Source organism: Notechis scutatus, chromosome 1 (genome assembly GCF_049901735.1).
Source record: "Notechis scutatus isolate UNSWTSFEM ecotype Mainland chromosome 1, rNotScu1.2, whole genome shotgun sequence".
In the NCBI taxonomy this organism is placed as follows: domain Eukaryota; kingdom Metazoa; phylum Chordata; class Lepidosauria; order Squamata; family Elapidae; genus Notechis; species Notechis scutatus.
The window spans coordinates 234,708,432-234,728,852 of NC_142009.1; the positions used below are offsets into that span (position 1 = coordinate 234,708,432).

General features: G+C 36.7%; 1 protein-coding gene across 1 annotated transcript in view; it reads left to right on the plus strand.

The window, feature by feature from the left end:
- Positions 1-9,175: 9,175 nt before the first annotated feature.
- LOC113412606 (solute carrier family 9 member C1-like) overlaps positions 9,176-20,421 on the plus strand; it is a 102,498-nt gene continuing 91,252 nt past the window's right edge. Inside the window, exons 1-3 of the mRNA XM_087959252.1 lie at positions 9,176-9,359; positions 16,125-16,225; positions 19,104-19,229. Of these exons, the coding sequence (XP_087815378.1) occupies positions 9,176-9,359; positions 16,125-16,225; positions 19,104-19,229 (411 nt within the window). The remainder of the gene's footprint in view (positions 9,360-16,124; positions 16,226-19,103; positions 19,230-20,421) is intronic.

Below are 20,421 nucleotides of genomic sequence, written 5' to 3' on the forward strand. Positions count from 1 at the left end.
GGCAAGATATAGCCATGGACTTTATTGTGGAGTTACCCAGCAGTAATGGATATACAGTAACCTGGACTATTATAGACTTGTTTTCAAAACAAGCCTACTTTATACCATGTAAAGGATTACCTTCGGCAACAAAATTAGCCAACCTGTTTATAAAACATGTATATAGACTACATGGCACACCCAGGAGGATAATTTCGGATAGAGGTGTGCAATTCACAGCACAATTTTGGAGAGCATTTGTACGCCTTTTAGGATGCTCTCAAGGTCTTAGCTCTGCATACCATCCCAGCACCAATGGTGCTACTGAAAGAGCTAATGTGATGATTGAAAGGTATTTGAGATCATATACATCTTACCAACAGTGAGAATGGGCTGATTTACTTCCATTTGCTGAAGTAGCATATAATAATGCTATACATGAAAGCACAGGATATAGTCCATTTCAGGTAGTAAATGGGATAGAATTTGTGACAGTCCCTGGTTTACAATGTGATGAACAACAACCCATAAGTGTCCAAATGTGGTCGAAAAACGTTCAGGATAGTTGGGATAAAGTAAGAGACTCTCAATAAAACAGCACTAGAATATAAACAACAAGCCGACAAGAAAATAAAATAGTATAAAGCATTCAAACCTGGAGACTATGTTTACCTATCAACTAAATATATAAAATTACACCTAAATAGTCGAAAATTTGAGGAATCTGTAATAGCTAAAGATGTAACCCATGCTGAAATTGATAAAATTCTAGATTCGTGGATATGTAGAAAAGTATTAGAATACTTAGTGAGATGGAAAGGATATCCTGAAACAGAGGCAACCTGGGTGAAAGTAGCAGATGTGTGTGCAAATAGACTGATAAGGCAATTCCATACCAAATATCCTGATAAACCTGGACCACAAGTAGAGAAATAATTAGTGATATAATGTATATTGTTTTATAGACTGGTTCCTGGTAGAGGGGGATGCATGTCGCAACTAGGCAACACACGCGTTTGAATTGAAGCCACAGCAACCTGAAGGATGGCATTCGTCTTCATCAGAATAAACTCTGTATCATGATAATATGCGCGGTCTATATAAAATGCTGTGAGGTGAAGCTCTACGCATTTACCACGATTCATGTGATTGAGTTCATACGAATAATTATTAATAACGGTAATCATGGGTAATATGGGTAATCAGGGGTAATGAAGGGTAATGAGGGGAAATTATAAATATTGAATCCCAGGAAACTCGGGTTAGATCCAACTTTATTTTGTTTGCTTAGCTATTATCTCAGACTCCTTGCGGAGGAAGGAATAAACAATAAGCTTTTGTGTTACCAAATACTGAAGCGAAGAGTGTCTTATTTTCTCCCTGCATTTGTACCAAAGAGTAGCTGAGAGCATTCCTGTCAAACAGACAACAAATGGTCAAAATTGCATCCTATCAAATTCTGTACCTGTCATCAGTGGTGTCCCCCAAGGCAGTGTTCTAGGACCAACTCTTTTCATACTCTACATAAATGACCTCTGTGAACATATCAAGAGCAACTGCGTTCTCTTCGCTGATGATGTAAAGCTATTCAACACCACAGACAATACTGCTACCCTTCAAAAAGACCTTGATTATGTTTCAGAATGGTCAAACAAATGGCAATTTCAAATCTCAACAAATAAATGCTCTGTCCTACATATTGGCAAAAAAATTCAGAAAATAAAATACAGGCTGAATAGTCAAGACCTTGTTGATGATCCAAACTCTGTCAAGGATCTTGGAGTACTCATCTCAAATGACCTAACTGCTAGAGCCCACTGTAACTACATAGCCAAAAAGGCGTTAAGAGTTGTTAACCTAATCTTACGTAGCTTTTTCTCTGGTAATATTACACTAATAACTAGAGCATACAAAACATTTGCTAGACCAATACTCAAATACAGCTCATCAGTCTGGATCTGATATTAACACAGTTGAGAAAGTCCAGAAATATTTCACAAGAAGAGTTCTCCACTCCTCTACTCGTTGCAGAATACCTGATGCCACCAGAGTTGAAATTCTAGACCTAGAAAACCTAGAATTACGCTGCCTTCGGTCCGATCTAAGTATAGTATATAAAATCATACATTGCAATGTCCTACCTGTCAATGAATACTTCAGCTTCAACCATAACAACACAAGAGCAAACAATAGATACAAACTCAAGGTTAATCGCACCAAATTCGATTGTAGGAAATACAACTTCAGCAACAGAGTGTTCAATGTCTGGAATACTCTACCTGACTCTGTGGTTTTTTCCCCAACCCCAAAAACTTTAACCTTAGACTATCTACTATTGACCTCGCCCCTTTCCTAAGAGGTCTGAGGGGGCGTGCATAAGCACACCAATGTGCCTACCGTCCCTGTCCTATTGTTTCTTTTATATATATTTTTTATTTTTCTTATATGTATCCATGTATTCATAACTATGTTTTTACTTATACCTATTATCTTGTAAGCAATTGACAAATAAAAATAAATAAATAAAATAAAATAAAATGGTGATGTGTACTTTCATGATGACACTTGTACATCAACATTTATCGTGATGAAATGCCTCCTACATTTCTGTTTTGTTCTATGTGTTTATTGCTTTCTTACAAGAAAGACATGAAGAAACTGATTCCATCTCAACTACTGGCAAGTTTTATATGCCACAGTGGTGGATTTTAAAAAGTTTTCCTACCAGTTCGGTGTCAGTGTGTGCTTTGCGTGTGCACAGCGTTTTCAAACCACCTTCTGCTGCAAGCCCAGCGTGTAAAACAGCTGACATGCGGCAAATCGGCTGTGCCATGTGAAGCAGCTGAGGTTGAAAAGCAGAAAATAAAGGTCAGTATAGAGCTGGGGTAGTTGGGAGGGCCCAGCAGCTGATCATCAGACTGAATAGGTTCGTTCACAGATGATTGTCTGAGCTACCAGTTTGGATGAACCGGGCCAAACCGATAACATACCACCACTGATCTGCCTTCTCCTTAATATAAATAAATAGAATCAAGCTTTTCCTTGCTCTAGCTATGTTCAGTTCTGAAATATTAATAGAAATGCTATCATTGCATATCTTCAATGCAGCCGCAAATGCTTCAGTTGCAGAAATTCCCAGGCTAACCAAACAAGGAACAAAGATGACATTAAATTCAAAGTAATTTTAAAGCAAAAGAATAGAAATATTATACTGACTAGATTAAAACTAAACTACAAAGAACTCATTAGGTCCTTAATCATAAATCAAATTTAGAGCCATGTACATTTCCTGGCCTTGCACAAATGCCAAGATTACAATGATTAAGTAATAGCAAACTTGGAGAGAAGCTTCTAAATTGTCAGATATGAAAATTCAGATGCATATATGAAGAGTTCAGTTAGATATTTTGTTCATGCCTAGAATAAAGGAATCTTCTCAGACTGGAAGTTTGCACTTGGGCCTGACTAGATAAAGTTCAACAGTGGGGACTGGACTTTGGCTTCTTTGATTATGTAGAGATTCCAGATTAATTCCCTGTTTGACTCATCCCAGTCTCTTTCCAATATGAACACTATAGGGCTATAATACTGGGCAAAATTATAATTTAGGAAATGTATATAAAAGGAAATGATTATTTAACAAAAACAGAATACAGTAGAATTCTATTATATACCATTTAATTTGAATATATCACAGAATATTTTGCTATAATTATATCCAACCACACTTTTATTCAAGAAGTTCAAAGCCATTTCCTAACTTTAAATTGTAAATTAGGATCAGAACTTCATTTTGGTATGGATTATAACCTAGATTTGTAATACTATATCCAAATCCAGTATTACTGTATTGAAAGCACCATAGTATCAATAAAGTAATAACAATTATGCCACTTTGTAAAGAAAATATTTCCTTGCCTTTGTCTCCAGTTTTAGATTTTTGTTTAATATTACAGGAACTTATTTGAACTTTTTGTTTGCTGCTATCTGGGGTTTGTTTTTATGACCTAGACTGAGTCATTTTCTGTACCTTTTAGATTTGCGAAGAGGACATGTTGCATTTTTTTTTATTAAAAATAGAATTACATTCAGCAATACTCTCAGAAAAATAGACATATGGATGTAGAGATGTAGTTAGATGCAAAAACCAGGTGCGAGTTGACAACCAGGATATTTGAAGAAATTATTCTGGAACCATTAGTGTGACTGTTCAAAAACCTGGGGAAGTCCTAGAGATCACAAAATCTTGATTACTCAAGCACTTATATGCTGAAACATAATGGTGTAATAGGCATTATAAATTTTTGTTCTCTGAAACTCTTTGAAGCTCCTTCAGTCATATTACTGAGATTTCCTGGCACTTTTATTTCAACTCATTATTGTGTATCCATTTAGGGATTTTAGTCAAGGTATTTTGGGGATAAGACATGATGCTAAGATGCTGTGGCCCTGCCATTTACAGTCTTCTAATGTCCTGGATGTATTTTATTTTTTATTATATAGTATTTATTCCATATATCATTTATATTTATACTAATTACAGAGCTCTTTTATCTTTGTTCATTTTGTCACATTTGTGAGAACAATTGAAATCTTTTTAATCAGAACAGGAAAATGATGGAAAAACATGAAAATGGATGGTAATAACAGAACACTCATTTTCCTAGTATTTCCAAAGCCTTTGCTATGTTTTCTTATTATCCAATCCTGTCTAATGGAGTGGGAAGAGGACATGAGTAGCCTCAGATCTGAATAATTTACTTTTTACCTTACAGTGAGTCAAACTGAGGTAAATATTAAAATACTTACTGAAGAAGTGTCTGTTTTCTTTTCCTAGCCACACATCTGATTTCAGCTACTATAAAAGTACTTTGTTCAGTGTCAGTAATCTAACAATATATCGTTGTTGTACCCTGTTCAGTTTCATCACCGGTAGAATACTTCAAATGGACAATTATACCTATGAAAGGTCTTAACAGTGACTTGATTCCCAACCCTCCAATACTGAATTGATTTTTATGTCTCACAACTATAGACTAAAAAGGGGAAAGGACATATTAAGAGAGAGAGCATATTATTCCAATTCCTTATTCAATATTGGAAATCTAAAGCAAAGCTAAATCGTTTTTGGGTTCGACTGTGGATGTTCTTTTGTGGCAGGCCTGAAAAAATCCTGAAAAGAATAATTCATCATAATGATTGCCTATTTCAGTATGGATCGCTATGGATATAGCTTATATGCTTAAGACCGCTTGTTATTTTGAATCATTTGTTTTTCCAGTTTATTCTAATGTTCCCATTTTTGATCTAATTCAGATACTGCTCTAAACCAATATTTCTTTAACTATGGTTTACTGAATAATTTTCAATTGGATTTATGTAACACACTACAGTAAGATAGATAGATAGAAGATAGAATTCTTTATTGGCCAAGTGTGATTGGACACATAAGGAATTTGTCTTGGTGCAAATGCTCTCAGTATACATAAAACAAAAGATACATTTGTCAAGAGTCAAGAATCATAAGGTACAACACTTAATAATAGTCGTAGGGTACAATAAGCAATCAAATCATACTAGGAAACAGTCAATATAGATCGTAAAGATACAAGCTACAAAGTTACAGTCATACAGTCACAAGTGGGAGGGGATGGGTGATAAGGAATGATGAGATTAATAGTAATAGTAGTGCAGACTTTGTAAATAGTTGGACAGTGTTGAAGGAATTATTTGTTTAGCAGAGTGATGGCTTTGGGGAAAAAAATGTTCTTGTGTCTAGTTGTTCTGTGTGAAGTGCTCTATAGCATCGTTTTGAGGGTAGGAGTTGAAACACTTTATGTCCGGGATGTGAGGAGTCTGTAGATATTTTCACAGCCCTCTTTTTGACTCGTGCAGTATACAGGTCCTTGAATGAAGGCAGGTTGGTAGTAATTGTTTTTTCTGCAGTCCTAATTACTCTCTGGAGTTTGTGTCTGTCCTGTTGGGTTGCAGAACCAAACCAGACAGTTATAGAGGTGATAGACTCAATAATTCCTCTGTAGGACTGTATCAACAACTCCTTGGGCAGTTTGAGCTTTCTGAGTTGGCACAGAAAGAACATTCTTTGTAGTGTTTTTTGATGATGTTTTTGATGTTAGGTGTCCATTTTAGGTCATGTGATATAATAGAACCTAAAAATTTGAAGGTCTCTACTGTTGATACTGTGTTGTCTAGAATTGTAAGAGGTGGTAGTATGGGAGGGTTTCTTCTAAAGTCTACCACCATTTTTATGGTTTTGAGTGTGTTCAGTTCCAGAGTGTTCCTGTTACACCACGAGGCAAGTTTTACAACCTCCTGTCTGTATGTGGATAAACTGTGGTTTTTAAAGTGGTATATAAGTCTAAGTGCTATTGCTATAATGGTTTTAGGCATGTATTTACTAGGTCATAAACCATTAGGAAAATCTGATGAATGAAACTAGTCTCTAAAAAACAAGCTCAATTTGGTTGAGAGAGAAGCATGATAAACAAAATAGGTAGTCCTTGAGTTATGACAACAACTGAGCCAATTTTTTTGTTGTGAAGCAAGACTGGTGAATTTTGCCTCATTTCCTGACCTTTCTTGCCATAATTATTGAGAGAACCACTGCAGTTGTTAAATTATTAACATGGTTATTAAGTGAATTTGGCTTTTCCATTGACTTTGCTTGTCAGAAGGTTGCAAAAGATGATCACATGACCGAAGATACTACAACTGTCATAAATACATGCCAGTTGCCAAGCATCCAAATTTGAATCATATGACCATGGGGATGCTGCAACGGTCATAAGTTACTTATTTCAGTACCGTTTTAATTTCACACAGTCATTAAACAAATGGTTGTAAGTCGTAGTACAGCTCTACATCTAGAAGGTGTACTTTAGAGATGGGAGTCTGTATTATTAATTAATCCAATAAGTAGTGCACTTAAATAAAAATTCTGTAAAGGAAGTGGGCTTGAAACATGCTGGGAGAAGTGTAGAAATGTATGCATAGATCATCTTTAGTTATTTTTCTTCCCATGATTCTAATGGTACTTTGCTAATACGAGGCACTATGAATTTATATGTTAAACAATCAGAAGATAAACTACTTTAAAAGTTTCAGCTATGAATTTTAATGCTAAAATTTAAGCTGGTCTTTTGTGTTTATTGTCTTTTGTATTTATTATATATATTATGTTTAAAAGCATCATCATAACTCAATTGAAATGACCACTGCTGCATAGAAAGCCCTTAAATTTTATTCATGCTTCAGACTATAATAGGATCTATTACTGAATTAGAACTTTGCATTTATATGACAGACTATTTTTTTTATTTCTGCAATTTTAAATTGCTGAATGGAATCTTTTTATATCACATATCCTTAAATTGTATCCTACTCTAAAAATCAAGTTAAATCTCAATACTAATATTTCAGAAGTGACATAGTTAACCTGCACATACATACATACATACATACATACATACATGAAATGTTTGGTTTAAGGAAAGGACTAGAATTATGAAGATCATTTTATGTTAGAATTTAATCAGAATAAAAAGACAATATAGTAAATTCCATGACATAAATTGAATATATTGTGTTTCTTTATACCAACACCTCCAAACTCGAAACTAAATGTCTTTTTATCCAGACTGCTTCTATACGAAGTCCCTGGAAAGTTTGGGATTATGTTCATATATTGTATATGGTTAATATGTGTTCATATGCTAACATTTAGCCATTTTCACTTGTGTGTTACACTTTAACCAACATTTATGATCTGTATTATCAAAACTGCATATGCCCATATTTTTGTCTTTCCAGAATCCAAGATTTGCAGTCTACAATAAACTTTGTTACAAATCCTGGTTTCCTACAATCCAACTGATATAGGTTTCTTTGATATAATTAACTCTGTCAGATACAGCATTGTTCACTATTGATTATAAACAGGTAGACATGCTTATGATTTTGGCATTTATCAGCATATATCTGAAAAAATCAAAGACATTTTGAAACTATTAAAAATCCAGTTAATATTAATTAGAAAGTCTTAAGGAATGGATGAGCTTCAGGACTGGAAAGCTTCACAACTGGTAGATTATCCCTGTTCTTTTTTGTACTCTAGTGTATTCAATGATTTCCCTTAAATACAGGGCACTGAGTTCCAGTCAAATGAATCTTTCATCTTACATTTTTTTCTCCAGGGATTCACCACTGGAACTGCAGACTTCTAAGGGAAAAAGTTGTAAAGTGACCAATATTATAATGTGTTTAGTTTGTCACCCAACAGTGTATTTTAGATCTTAATTTTGTATATGAGGTATTTTGTATACCAATCAAGGGCTTTTTGGCACAAAGTTGATAGAAATATCTGTACAATTGTGCAAATTGTAATGAATTGTTATTTAGCTGTAACTTTTTTCAACACATGTTGAAATACACTCCATTGAGCTGGATCTCTATAGGATACAATTTCTCTAAATAGAAGTACCAACACTTTGAAACTACTTTTAATATCTAAGCGAGAGTTTCCATCTTTTGCAAAATAAATATATTTGCTACAGCGCTACTCCTGGGAAAACTCGGTAATAAATATATTACTAGGTCCACTTTTTATTATAAAGCATCGAAATACCAGAAGTGGGGCTGACAGACATATTTCTACTTAATGCTAACAAAGTGGCAGCCGGCAGCCCGTTTCAGTAAATACAGGGCTCGGAAAATATCTTTTGAGCCTTGCAAGCCAATTTATTTCTTAGAGCAAGAGTTCTCCCGCCTTCCGGCTCTTCTCAGCCAACAAGCCACGTGCTGGTGCAGACCAGACGAATTTGAATGCCAACGGCCGGTCGCGCTTGCTCCAAGGAGACGCCGAGACCTTTCCCTGCCTCTTGGAACGTTGGTGGCAACGCGAACTCGCCCATCGGTGTGGCGCGCGCAGTTTTGAAAAGCCCCCCTCCGCCCGCGTCACTCTAACGGTTCTCCTGTTGGAAGGAGGCTCTTGAAAACCGATACCTGAGGGGGGTGGGTGGAAGGAAAGAGACAGAGAGAAAAGGGAGTGTGTAGCGTGTGATGATAGGGAGGCTTACGGGTTTCTGAAATCCTTATTTGGCGGGAAAGGCAAACTGTGCCGCCGTATGAATCTCCCGCTTTGTTGAGGGTGTGAAGTGCATATGCAGTACATGGTAGCATGAATTCCTTAAACTTGAGCATTGCTGTCACCGGCGCTTTTGCAGACGTTATTTCTCCTCGCTATGAAAGTCAGCAGGATGGCGGCAACGACGAGGAAGAGGAGTTTCATGGCAAATTTCACATCATCCATAAGGACAGACCGATAATTCTGTTGGTAATGTGTATGAGCTGCGCCTTCGGAGGTAGGAAGTCGGAGGTCTTTTCTGGGCTCTTGACGAAGCGCCCAGAAATATCCTTTAAACATAGCCTTGGGCGTCCGGATCCTAAAAAGCAATAACTGAAACTTCGGCTTGGATGTACATTGTTACAGTATGGGTTAGTTATGGTTAGTGGAAAATCCATATTTAATGGTCAATGAATAAAACACATTAATAGTCACACAAAATGTTTCATAACCTTGTGAATACCTGGATGTTAATGCTTCTGTTTTGAAGGTGGAATTTTCTGCCACTTAGAGTAGGCTATATAGGTAGTTCTTGAGTTATGAGCCCAAATGAGACTAGAATTTTGATTGGGCATAACTTAATAACCCCCTTGCTTAGTAATTTTACAATCTTTTTTGCCATGGTTGTTAAGCAAATCATTGCAGTTAAGTGAATCTGGCTTCCCCCATGATTGCTTGTCAGAAGCCAGCTGGGAGGGTAGCAAATAGTGATCACATGACCAGGATGCTATAACTATCTTAAAGACATTCTGGTTGCCAAGTGCTCAAATTTTGGTCACACGATCATGTGACTGCTGTGACAGTTGTCACTTCTTTGACTGCCATTGTAACTTTGAACAGTCACTCAATGAATGGTTGTGAGTCAAGGACTACCTGCATTGAATTAAAGTAAAGAGATGGCTATATAACACAGTTGTCAATTAAACATAGCAATTTAATATCATTAAAAAAACTGGTTTCAAACCACATTTAGGACACAGACTCTTCCACAGAGGGCTGTACTTTATTCTCTAGATTCCATGTTGGGTCAAGCTGCTGGGCAAAGCTCTGGTGTTACAACTTCAATACCTCTCAGATGAAATGCATTATCTTGGTTCCCTTCAGTCTGGATTTAGAACTTGTTTTGGTATGAAGACAAATTCCTGCTGTATAATATATAGGAAAATAAGCCCCCCCCTTCCTGCTTCTCTGCAGCTTTTGTGATTGTTAATCAAGGCTGTGCAAATCCTTTGAAGGAAGTGTTTTTGAATGCACATAATTTTCCTGATGTTTGCATAATATACCTATTTTTTGCATTCCTGCTTAAGTACTCTGAATTGTCTTCTTCAACTTTATAATCTACTTCATAAACATGTAGATTCATTTCTTATTTTCAAACAGTGACTACCATATTGTGTTATACAGTTTGTTAACAATTTAAAATGAAGAAAAAATGGTTTTCCTCCCTTGTTTTGCTCCTGCCTTATATTCTTTGCCTAAATGTCAGTAGTAAGGTAAACGTTGTGTGAGGAATGGGAGAATATCCATGTTCAAACTACTACTAAGCTGGGTATCCTTGGAGTGGTTGAAACATCAGGTGTCTGTAGCATCTTTTCCAACTAAAACATTTTATTAAAGGATACATTTTTGTGAACTGCAGCTCATTTCATTAGAAGTTCAGAGTGCCTGAATTTATGTAGGATTTAAATGTGGGTGGGTTATGCAGATTGCACATGAGACACATGGCTGAATTGTGTTAGTCTCACATGTCTTTTAATAAAATTTGCTAATTGTAAATGTTACAATCACATTTTTTTTTTTGCCATCATAGACCATTTATGCCCTCTATAGCAGGGATCACCAACCTTTTGGACCTCAGGAACCATTAAATTCATAATTTTAAATCCCGAGGAACACTAATGTGAATCCAGTGCGCCGCTCGCTGAAGGACCTGGACTCCCAGTGATGGGATGGGGTCCTTCAGGCACTTAGCTTGGCTGCCTGTTTCTGCAACTTAAACACTCAAAGAGCCATTTGAATCTGTTTTCCACAGAAAACAAAATACTGGGAGCCACAAAACTTGAGTGTGCATGGCCAACTCGACGTCACTCCCACCCAGTCACATGACACCCCCCCGCCATGCCTACCCAGGTTTTGTGTTTTCTATGGGAAACGGGTATCTCTATCTCTCTCTTTCACTCACTCACTCTTTCTCATCTCTCTCTCTCTTGTTCTTTCTCTGTCTCTCTCTGTGTGTCTCTTTCTCTGTCTGTCTCTGCCTCTTTCTCTCATTCTGATTCTCCGGCGCTCTCTGGGTTTCATGGGCGCTTCTTCCGCCCTTTGTTGGTGCTGGACATACCTTGGTTGCTCGGGGAGACCCACGACCTGCTCTCCACCCCGAGATGCCCAACCTGACTGCAGCCGATGCTCTGCGTTGTAATGGGCTCCAGGAGGAGGAGGGGACACTGTCTCCCCCATTGTGAAGCTCACTAAATTTAACTGCTGCTCAAGTTGCTGCGAGAACAGTGGGCAGGCCATGGAGGCGCAAACAGCAGCAGTGGAGAGAAACTTCCGAGTTGGGCCAGTGGTGCGCGCAGCACCAAAAAGGGGCAGAAGAAACACCTGTGAGACCCAGCAAGAATGAAGCAAGTACAGGGACGCTTCACTCTCATTCTGGAATATGGAGCAAGTCTCCATCCCCTGCCCTTACCTTCTCAGGCCAGGCAAGGAGTGACTGGGAGGAGAGGGGGAGGGGAGGGGCCAGCTACTGGTGGGCTCAGCCAACAGAGAGCCACAGCAGGGGGATGAAAGAGCCACGGGTTGCTGACACTCATTGCTTCGGCTCGTCTGCGCCGCCGCCTCCCCCTTGTTACAACAGCACCATTACCTCGTTCCGACCGGTGAGGGCTACACTATTCCTTGCATGTTACACCACCTACAAAGTTGCATATTGCACGTACAACCCTCTGGCGGAGATTTGCAGCCCCACCATGAGCTGCCTGGCCAGTGCCATATTCCAGAGCTCTAGTCACAGGACTGTCCCATTGGTCATCCCGGAGCAGCTCCTCTACCTCGGTGCACTGCGGACCACCAAAATTTTCTTGGGGACCACCAGTAGTCCGCGGCCCACCAGTTGGTGACCGCTGCTCTATAGGGTCTTGGATTAGTCACTGTCATTCATTAGCATTAATTAGGATAGTTATGATAAATGCAAGGGCTAGTAAAGTCTGCAGAAAATTGCAATAAAATGACACTTAGCACAAGGTGACATTCATATAGTGCCATCAGTACTTGTGTCCTGGTATGCCATCATTCATATTTTATCATTAACTTCCCTTCGCCACCTCTTTGGATGACCAAAAGAGAAGTAGGGAGAACCACATGTGCTGTCTTTTATGACTTGAAAGAAAGATGAAGTATAAATGCTGTGGTTAATATAGCAATTTATTGCTTTAGTGGAACAGTTTAATGTACATTTTGCTTTTGTGATACATGAATAATCTCTTCACAACTGTCAACCAAATTATATTGCCTTTCTGTAAAAATTGATGTTAAATTTTGTAAATTATGATTTTACAAAGCAGTTCTTAGGACACTGAAACTTAGTATTAGAGTGGTCTGGCCTTTCGGATGTCAGTTTTTCAAAGATCTCTATTTGTAGTACATTATACCAATGAAACTGGGACTTGGAGCTTCAGATGTAATTAGGATAATATTTGTAGACTGTTAGTACAACCACTGTGTGTAATTGCAGTCACTCAGTTTGATAGCATGCAAAGTGTAAAGAGCTGACTTGCAGAGAAATAAAATGCAACTTTCTCCATGAAGAATTGCAGTAGTTCCATATTTCAGCAAAATTAATAAAAATATAGAAAATAGTTTACTAATGATTGCAGCTACAGTGTATAAGCATGCTATTTTAAAAATTAATGTAGCAGATGACTTCATTTTCTAGACAACCTTTTTAAAAACAGGCTTTCAGCACAGTTGATGGAGTGATTATGTGCCATCAGATCAATGTTGACTCTTTGTGACCAGATGGATACATTATTTTCCATGACGATCGGTTCCTAACCTTATCTTTCAGGATTTCACGATTCATTGTGTGAATTCAGCCCTTATGGGCTGTTAAATAATATGTTAAATAATGTGTATGGTGAATCTATTGTGCTTTATACAGCAAACCATAATCCATTTCTTAGTATAATGAGTAAATACATTCTGTGAAGATAATCTTTTAGCATGCTGAATGAATTATAATTTATGAAGTAATGCGTAATGTGAACCAGGTTTATAATAAGCAGGGTGCTTCCATATGTGGAGAGCCTGTTCGATATATGGGCCTGTGGTAGGCCTACAAAGGCTTCCTCCACCCGTTAATGAGCTGCACTTTCATTTAATTACATTGGGGAAAGCAGGATTGGTGAGATTGTTAAGTGAGATGCTTCACAATGGCTGTCGCAACATAGACTGTAATGGGCAGACTTCATTATGGCCGTATCAAAGACTACTTGTATATGCATTATAATAATGTGACCATTGGGGACAATTTGGCAAAATAGAAAAAATATTGCTTTCATACTTATTTTTCAAAAAAGTCAATTTAAATTTTTGCTTGTCTGCTATTACTGTATTGAGAAACTTCTGAGAAATTTTTAATATTCATAGTAGGCTTTTTCTTTATTTGCCATGAACAGATTTCAGAGTTCTTGGTTGTTTTATTTCTAGGCTTGCTAGTTATGTTTTAGTATTCAAATATAGTTATTCATTCACAAATATAAAATAAGAGCAGTAGTTTAGCTTTTTAAGTAGAAATGCAGTTTGCTTACAACTTGAACAATATTTTTTCTTCATCTCCTGTCCTGCCTTGATTCTGTAAGAAAAAGAAATGAATTAGATTTTTTTAAAAATAGAGGTTTTATAACATAAAAATAAGAGATGTAACTTATACATTGATTCTGTGACTGTGGTAATATTTCTGAAGATAAAATTAACCTGTGGTGTTATACCTGTACTAAACAACTGCAATACACCCTGTTTCTTTTGGGGTCTATTTCAGAGAAATATTTCCTGATTCAGGAACCAAGTAACTGATTTTTTTATATGCTATTCAGATCATCAGATTACAGGTGAAACTCGAAAAATTAGAATATTGTTCAAAAGTTCATTTATTTTAGTAATGCAACTTAAAAGGTGAAACTAATATATGAGATAGACTCATTACATGCAAAGCAAGATAGTTCAAGCCGTGATGTATCATAATTGAGATGATTATGGCTTACAGCTCACGAAAACCCCAAATCCACAATCTCAGAAAATTAGAATATTGTGAAAAGGTTCAAAGTGTCCCACTCTAATCAGCTAATTAAGCCATAACACCTGCAAAGGGTTCCTGAGCCTTTAAATGGTCTCTCAGTCTGGTTCAGTAGGAATCACAATCATGGGAAAGACTGCTGACCTGACAGTTGTGCAGAAAACCATCATTGACACCCTCCATAAGGAGGGAAAGCCTCAAAAGGTAATTGCACAAGAAGTTGGATGTTCCCAAAGTGCTGTATCAAAGCACATTAATAGAAAGTTATGTGGAAGGGAAAAGTGTGGAAGAAAAAGGTGCACAAGCAGCAGGGATGACCGCAGCCTGGAGAGGATTGTCAGGAAAAGGCCATTAAAAAGTGTTGGGGACTTTCACAAGGAGTGGACTGAGGCTGGAGTCAGTGCATCAAGAGCCACCACACACAGACAGATCCTGGACATGGGCTTCAAATGTCGTATTCCTCTTATCAAATCGCTCCTGAACAACCAGAACTGGTCTGTTGCTCAGTGGTCCAAAGTCCTCTTTTCTGATGACAGCAACTGTTGCATCTCATTTGGAAACCAAGGACCCAGAGTCTGGAGGAAGAATGGAGAGGCACACACTGCAAGATGCTTGAAGTCCGGTGTGAAGTTTCCACAGTCTGTGTTGATTTGGGGAGCCATGTCATCTGCTGGTGTTGGTCCACTGTGCTTCATTAAGTCCAGGGTCAATGCAGCCATCTACCAGGAGATTTTGGAGCACTTCATGCTTCCTTCCACAGATGAGCTTTATGGGGATACTGACTTCATTTTCCAACAGGACTTGGCACCTGCCTACACTGCCAAAAGCACCAAAACCTGGTTCAATGACTGTGGGATTACTGTGCTTGATTGCCCAGCAAACTCGCCTGACCTGAACCCCATAGAGAATCTATGGGGCATTGCCAAGAGAAAGATGAGAGACATGAGACTGAACAATGCAGAAGAGCTGAAGGCCGCTATTGAAGCATCCTGGTCTTCCATAACACCTCAGCAGTGCCACAGGCTGATAGCTTCCATGCCATGCTGCATTGAGGCAGTAATTGCTGCAAAAGGGGCCCAAACCAAGTACTGAGTACATATGCATGCTTATACTTTTCAGAGGTCCGATATTGTTCTATGTACAATCATTGTTTTATTGATTGCATGTAATATTCTAATTGAGATTGTGGATGTGGGGTTTTCATGAGCTGTAAGCCATAATCATCTCAATTATGACAAATCACGGCTTGAACTATCTTGCTTTGCATATAATGAGTCTATCTCATATTAGTTTCACCTTTTAAGTTGCATTACTGAAATAAATGAACTTTTGCATGATACTCTAACCTGTAGTTTCCAATGCCATGTGAGGTGAAATGGCTAAATACTCAAGATATCTTGTTGATAGCATCTTTATTGTATAAAACTTTCTGATTCATTGAGCACCAAGCAAAAACTTTTCCAAGCTGTTGTTTTTGTTCTTATTTTATTTCATTTCATTGCAGCTTAGACTATATTAATGCTTCTTTGGTATTGTTTAACTGCACTAATTACATCTTTGTTAGTTCAATTAGCTAAGAAAGCTTAAAATGTATTTGAATGTTGCATATGAATTATTGCTGATTCAAAAATGCTATACTCATTTAAAACATAGATACTGCCTTAAGATTCAGCACAAAATTACATGTTTAATGGTAATATTTTCTTTCAGCCTTATTACGAACTATTTTGAAGGAAACAAAAATCCCTATTCTTGTAATTATATTCCTGGTTGGACTTATTCTTGGAATAGTAGCCCATTTTTCACAAAAGGTACAGTATTAAGATAGTAGTATATAGAGAGCCAGGGAATATATCTTATTACAGTTTATAAATAGGCATTGGAGATTAATCTATATTAGGTTGGGATGGCAAAAGGACAAAGGAAATTCAGACTCCTAACAAATAGGTTCCTACTCCCAGAAGATATTGGAAACTATTCCTGTGAATCCATTGTTCTAGAATCTGTGGGTTCAATGAATTTAAGACATAGACCTGTCTCAACATTGTTTTAATGAAGTTGATTTAAAGAAACCAAGTGTAGTAGGATTGGTTAAGTTTATTGAATTCCATTTATTATAGAAACTTTAGATTTAAATAATTGATTATATTGGGATAAGTGGGAAAATGATTTCTCATCTGATGAAAAATATACCCTGGGATAATAGGATTTATTTAAAAATATTAGGACATAGAATGAATAGTACATCTTTATCATCTTATCTGTCACTTATTCCTGTTAATCTTTGGAGAAGATTTGATTTCCTAATATTGGCATGGTAATTTCCCCAAGTTCCAGAAGAACATAGCAAGCTTATAAAAAGCTACAGTGAAGCAAGTGTTCAGTCACCCCCTCTCCTACACTAATACTTGTCTTAGAATTCATAACACATGTTCTTCAGTCTTAGTAATATTAATTGCTAAAGTTTACATGAATATATTGAGCTTAATGGATTCTGGAGGATAGTAATATATTAGGAAATATGTGTGTTGATGGGGAAGGAGGCTTTAGTGACTGATAAATAAGGGTACCTTCCCCAACTTAAAGGTCAGTACTGTTGAAACCCTTTCTATTTATCCAGTTTCCTATGTACTAGCTATCAACTCTGAATTAATATATAATGCAGCTTTTTATGTGGTATAGTTTGTGGAATAATAGTGAGCTATTTTATCATTATTCTAAATTACTTATATGTAAGATGTATATGTTTTGGCTTTAGCAATATACATAGGGCTAGTGTCGTATGGTGAACAAAACAGAACAAGGTTTATTAAATCATATAGAGGAATCAATGCAAGCAGACTTTACCTCTATAACAATTTCACTTCTCCACTAATGGTCCCTCCCTCCCAGTCCTCCTTTAGAGTCTAAACAGAAATGCCCAGGAATCTGCAATGAATAAATTAAAACCTACTCTGGATCCTGTGAGCCCAAAAATTACAGGATGGGTATATCATTTTAATTTGCCAATTTGAGGCATTTGATCAGACATACTAAATTCTTGTTGGGATGGACAGAAGTCAAATGGATGCTGTCCAAGGTGCTGTTAAAAGAATTGTTTGCAAGAAAACAATTTCTGTGAGAAAAGAACATGCCTGTTATGCTCTATTCAAATGGCTTATTTCCACTCCTAACAGAGGGAGAGAGAAACTACCTTAAGTGGCTTCAGTTTGATTTTTTAAATGAAATATTATTCTAATAAATATTTTAATTCTAGCAACAATACATTGCATCTTCTATTTTCTTCTTTGTTCCACTTATAAATTTCATAGATTATTTAATGTTATACTGCAACATCTAAATTCAACAATAAATAAAACATATGTAAATATGGGTTAGGATACTGGATACCTTTAAAAAAAAAGTCTGCACTACCTATATCAACCCCCCCCCCCCCCAATTTATAATGTTACTGTTTATATATAATAAAAATGAACCACAATGCCTTCCAAAATCCTTATCTGGCTTGAGCTTAAGTAGAATTTGTGCTTCTAGCCATGGTACTTTGAATATTGGAAAGTATTTCCACTTCAGCAGAAATAATGGAAAATATATTTTTTCAAGATAACTGTTACTTTTAAAATAGAATGTCTCGGCATTCCTCGCACTTGGGTGATTCTTCTACATGTGTTGTAACATTGTAACACTGAAGACACAAGAAGAAAGAACAGTTATCTGGGCTAGTCTGGCCCCTTGCCAAAAGTAAATTCTTTGTTATTAACAGCAGATACATAGGATTTAGAATGACAATGATAATGATGTGGTGTATATAGGTGGTGAAAGGTGAGTGGTCTTAAACCTCCTGTCCCAAATATTGCCTGGTTCAATACACTTTACAATTCTGCCTCCTAATTGGTATAGTGGCTTGAAGTTACTCTTGTCACCAACTTATCTTCCAGGGAGGCACCTTGCCTTGAGTTTCCTCTAACCTAGCATATGAGAAAGAAGAGGATTACACAAATTATATTTACCTTTCTGACAAGTTAAAAGGAATAAAATGACAAAGAATAACAAAAAATTAACTCTGTAACTACCTTTCTTAACCCCCCCCCGCACCTTGGGAGATAAAACAGTTCCATAAGAGATAAGCACAATATTTATTTTATTAAATTTATATGCTATATTTGAGGTGACTTGAGTGGCTTACAACATAATAAACATAATAAAACATGACACAGAGCATGCCATTATTCATTGTGAAAATGTAAATTCTATGTCTTAACATGAATAAAATTTTATTCAGAATATCTGCAGTCTGCCTGGCATATAGATGACCATCTGAAATACTTTGAACATAATTTGAGTTCCCAACAAGTAGTAAAAATATGCTTCCAAATGGGAAGAATTATTGGGAAGCACCAGAATCCTATCATGTTTTTAATAACATTAGAAATATGCTATAATTTAGGACTGAGTTTTAAAAAATACTTTTAAAAATTGCAAATAGTATGGTTTCCTGAGCCCAGCTCCATATTCTGCCAAGGCACATTTTTCATTATCAATTCCCCCCAATTTTTATAACACAAAGTTACTCTTAATGAATCAATCTGCAGATTATTCATTCAATCAATATTTGAAGCTAGTATATAACAAATCTTACATTATCTTTTACTAATTCTTACAATATCTTTTACTCATTTTTATTGTCAGTTGCCTTTTGTGAAAGTTATCGCAAATATAGATCCGATACTTTTTCTTCATTTATTTACACCAATCATAATATTTACAGCTGCATTTGAGATGGATTTATATATATTTCGAAAATCATTTTGGCAGGTAAGTCCAATATGTTTTTACTTTTTTTCTTTAGAAACACGATAATCAGTGATTCAACCATTTGCTATTTCTTTTCCTCAAATTTCTTCAAATCCTTCCTGGGATTTATATGATTTTAGGTGTTCTGAGCCTTTTCTTTCTAGTCAGAATATGAGGCAGTTCATTAATAAGGAGCTGCAGATTCTTCACCTCTAATTTGGATGATGGAAACATCTTACCTCAATAGGAGTAACAGATGAGGCTAGAGCTTTTATGAGGAAAACAGCATTATTGATTACAAAAAGACAAATTTCAAGGTAGTTATGGCTCCTTCCAGAATTGTGAAAAGATGAGAGGAGAAGAGGTTAGTCCAGGGTGATGTCCAGTGGTGCTTCAACATTTGTGAGGAAAAGGAATTGAAGTGGAGACTGAAGCAAGATACATCAAAAGAAGGGGGGCAGTAAGACTCTTTGTTAGGATAAATTCAGCAAGAGATTAGTGCTGCAGCTGCCTAGTCATAAGAATTATTTGAATATAAAATCCGATATGTTTTAACTTTGGCTTTTCACTAGGTCTTAGCTTACATTCTTGCAGAATAATTTTCATTGCAGTTCTAAGAACAAGTTACAATTGTATTGATATATGTGCACAAGAGTATTGCAAAATACTTATTTCTTTTGCACTTGGTCAGCCCTGGTGCTATTATCTCAACAAATTGTTGACCATAGTTTAACCATAGTTTCAATTGGGAAAATGTGACAATCCTAGACCAGGCTAAGTCCAAAAATGCCAGGGAATTTCTAGAAGCCTAGCACTCTGACAAATCAGCCATTAATAGATACATAAGACATTAACATTTATAGACTATGCAAAAGAGATAATTAAGCAGCCCAAATAAGAAAAAAAGTCAAATACCTTTCCACCAGTAATCAGCACTCAAACCAGCATGGATTATCTCCAAGATCAACTTCAGACTAACAATCAAGTAAGTAATACTTCAATAAAGAAACTGTCAAAGAGCCATCAGTAAATAGCCCAACCAAAGAATCTCCACGCACACAGACATGCCATGAGAATATAAACAAAGCAAACAGCACTTCTCACTAGCATTGATGATGCTACCTAGCTAAGGGTAATGAAATGTCTACAAAAAAATAAGCAAGTTCAAAGAGCACCAAGGACCCACCAGCAAATAGTTACTCACTTGCTGGTT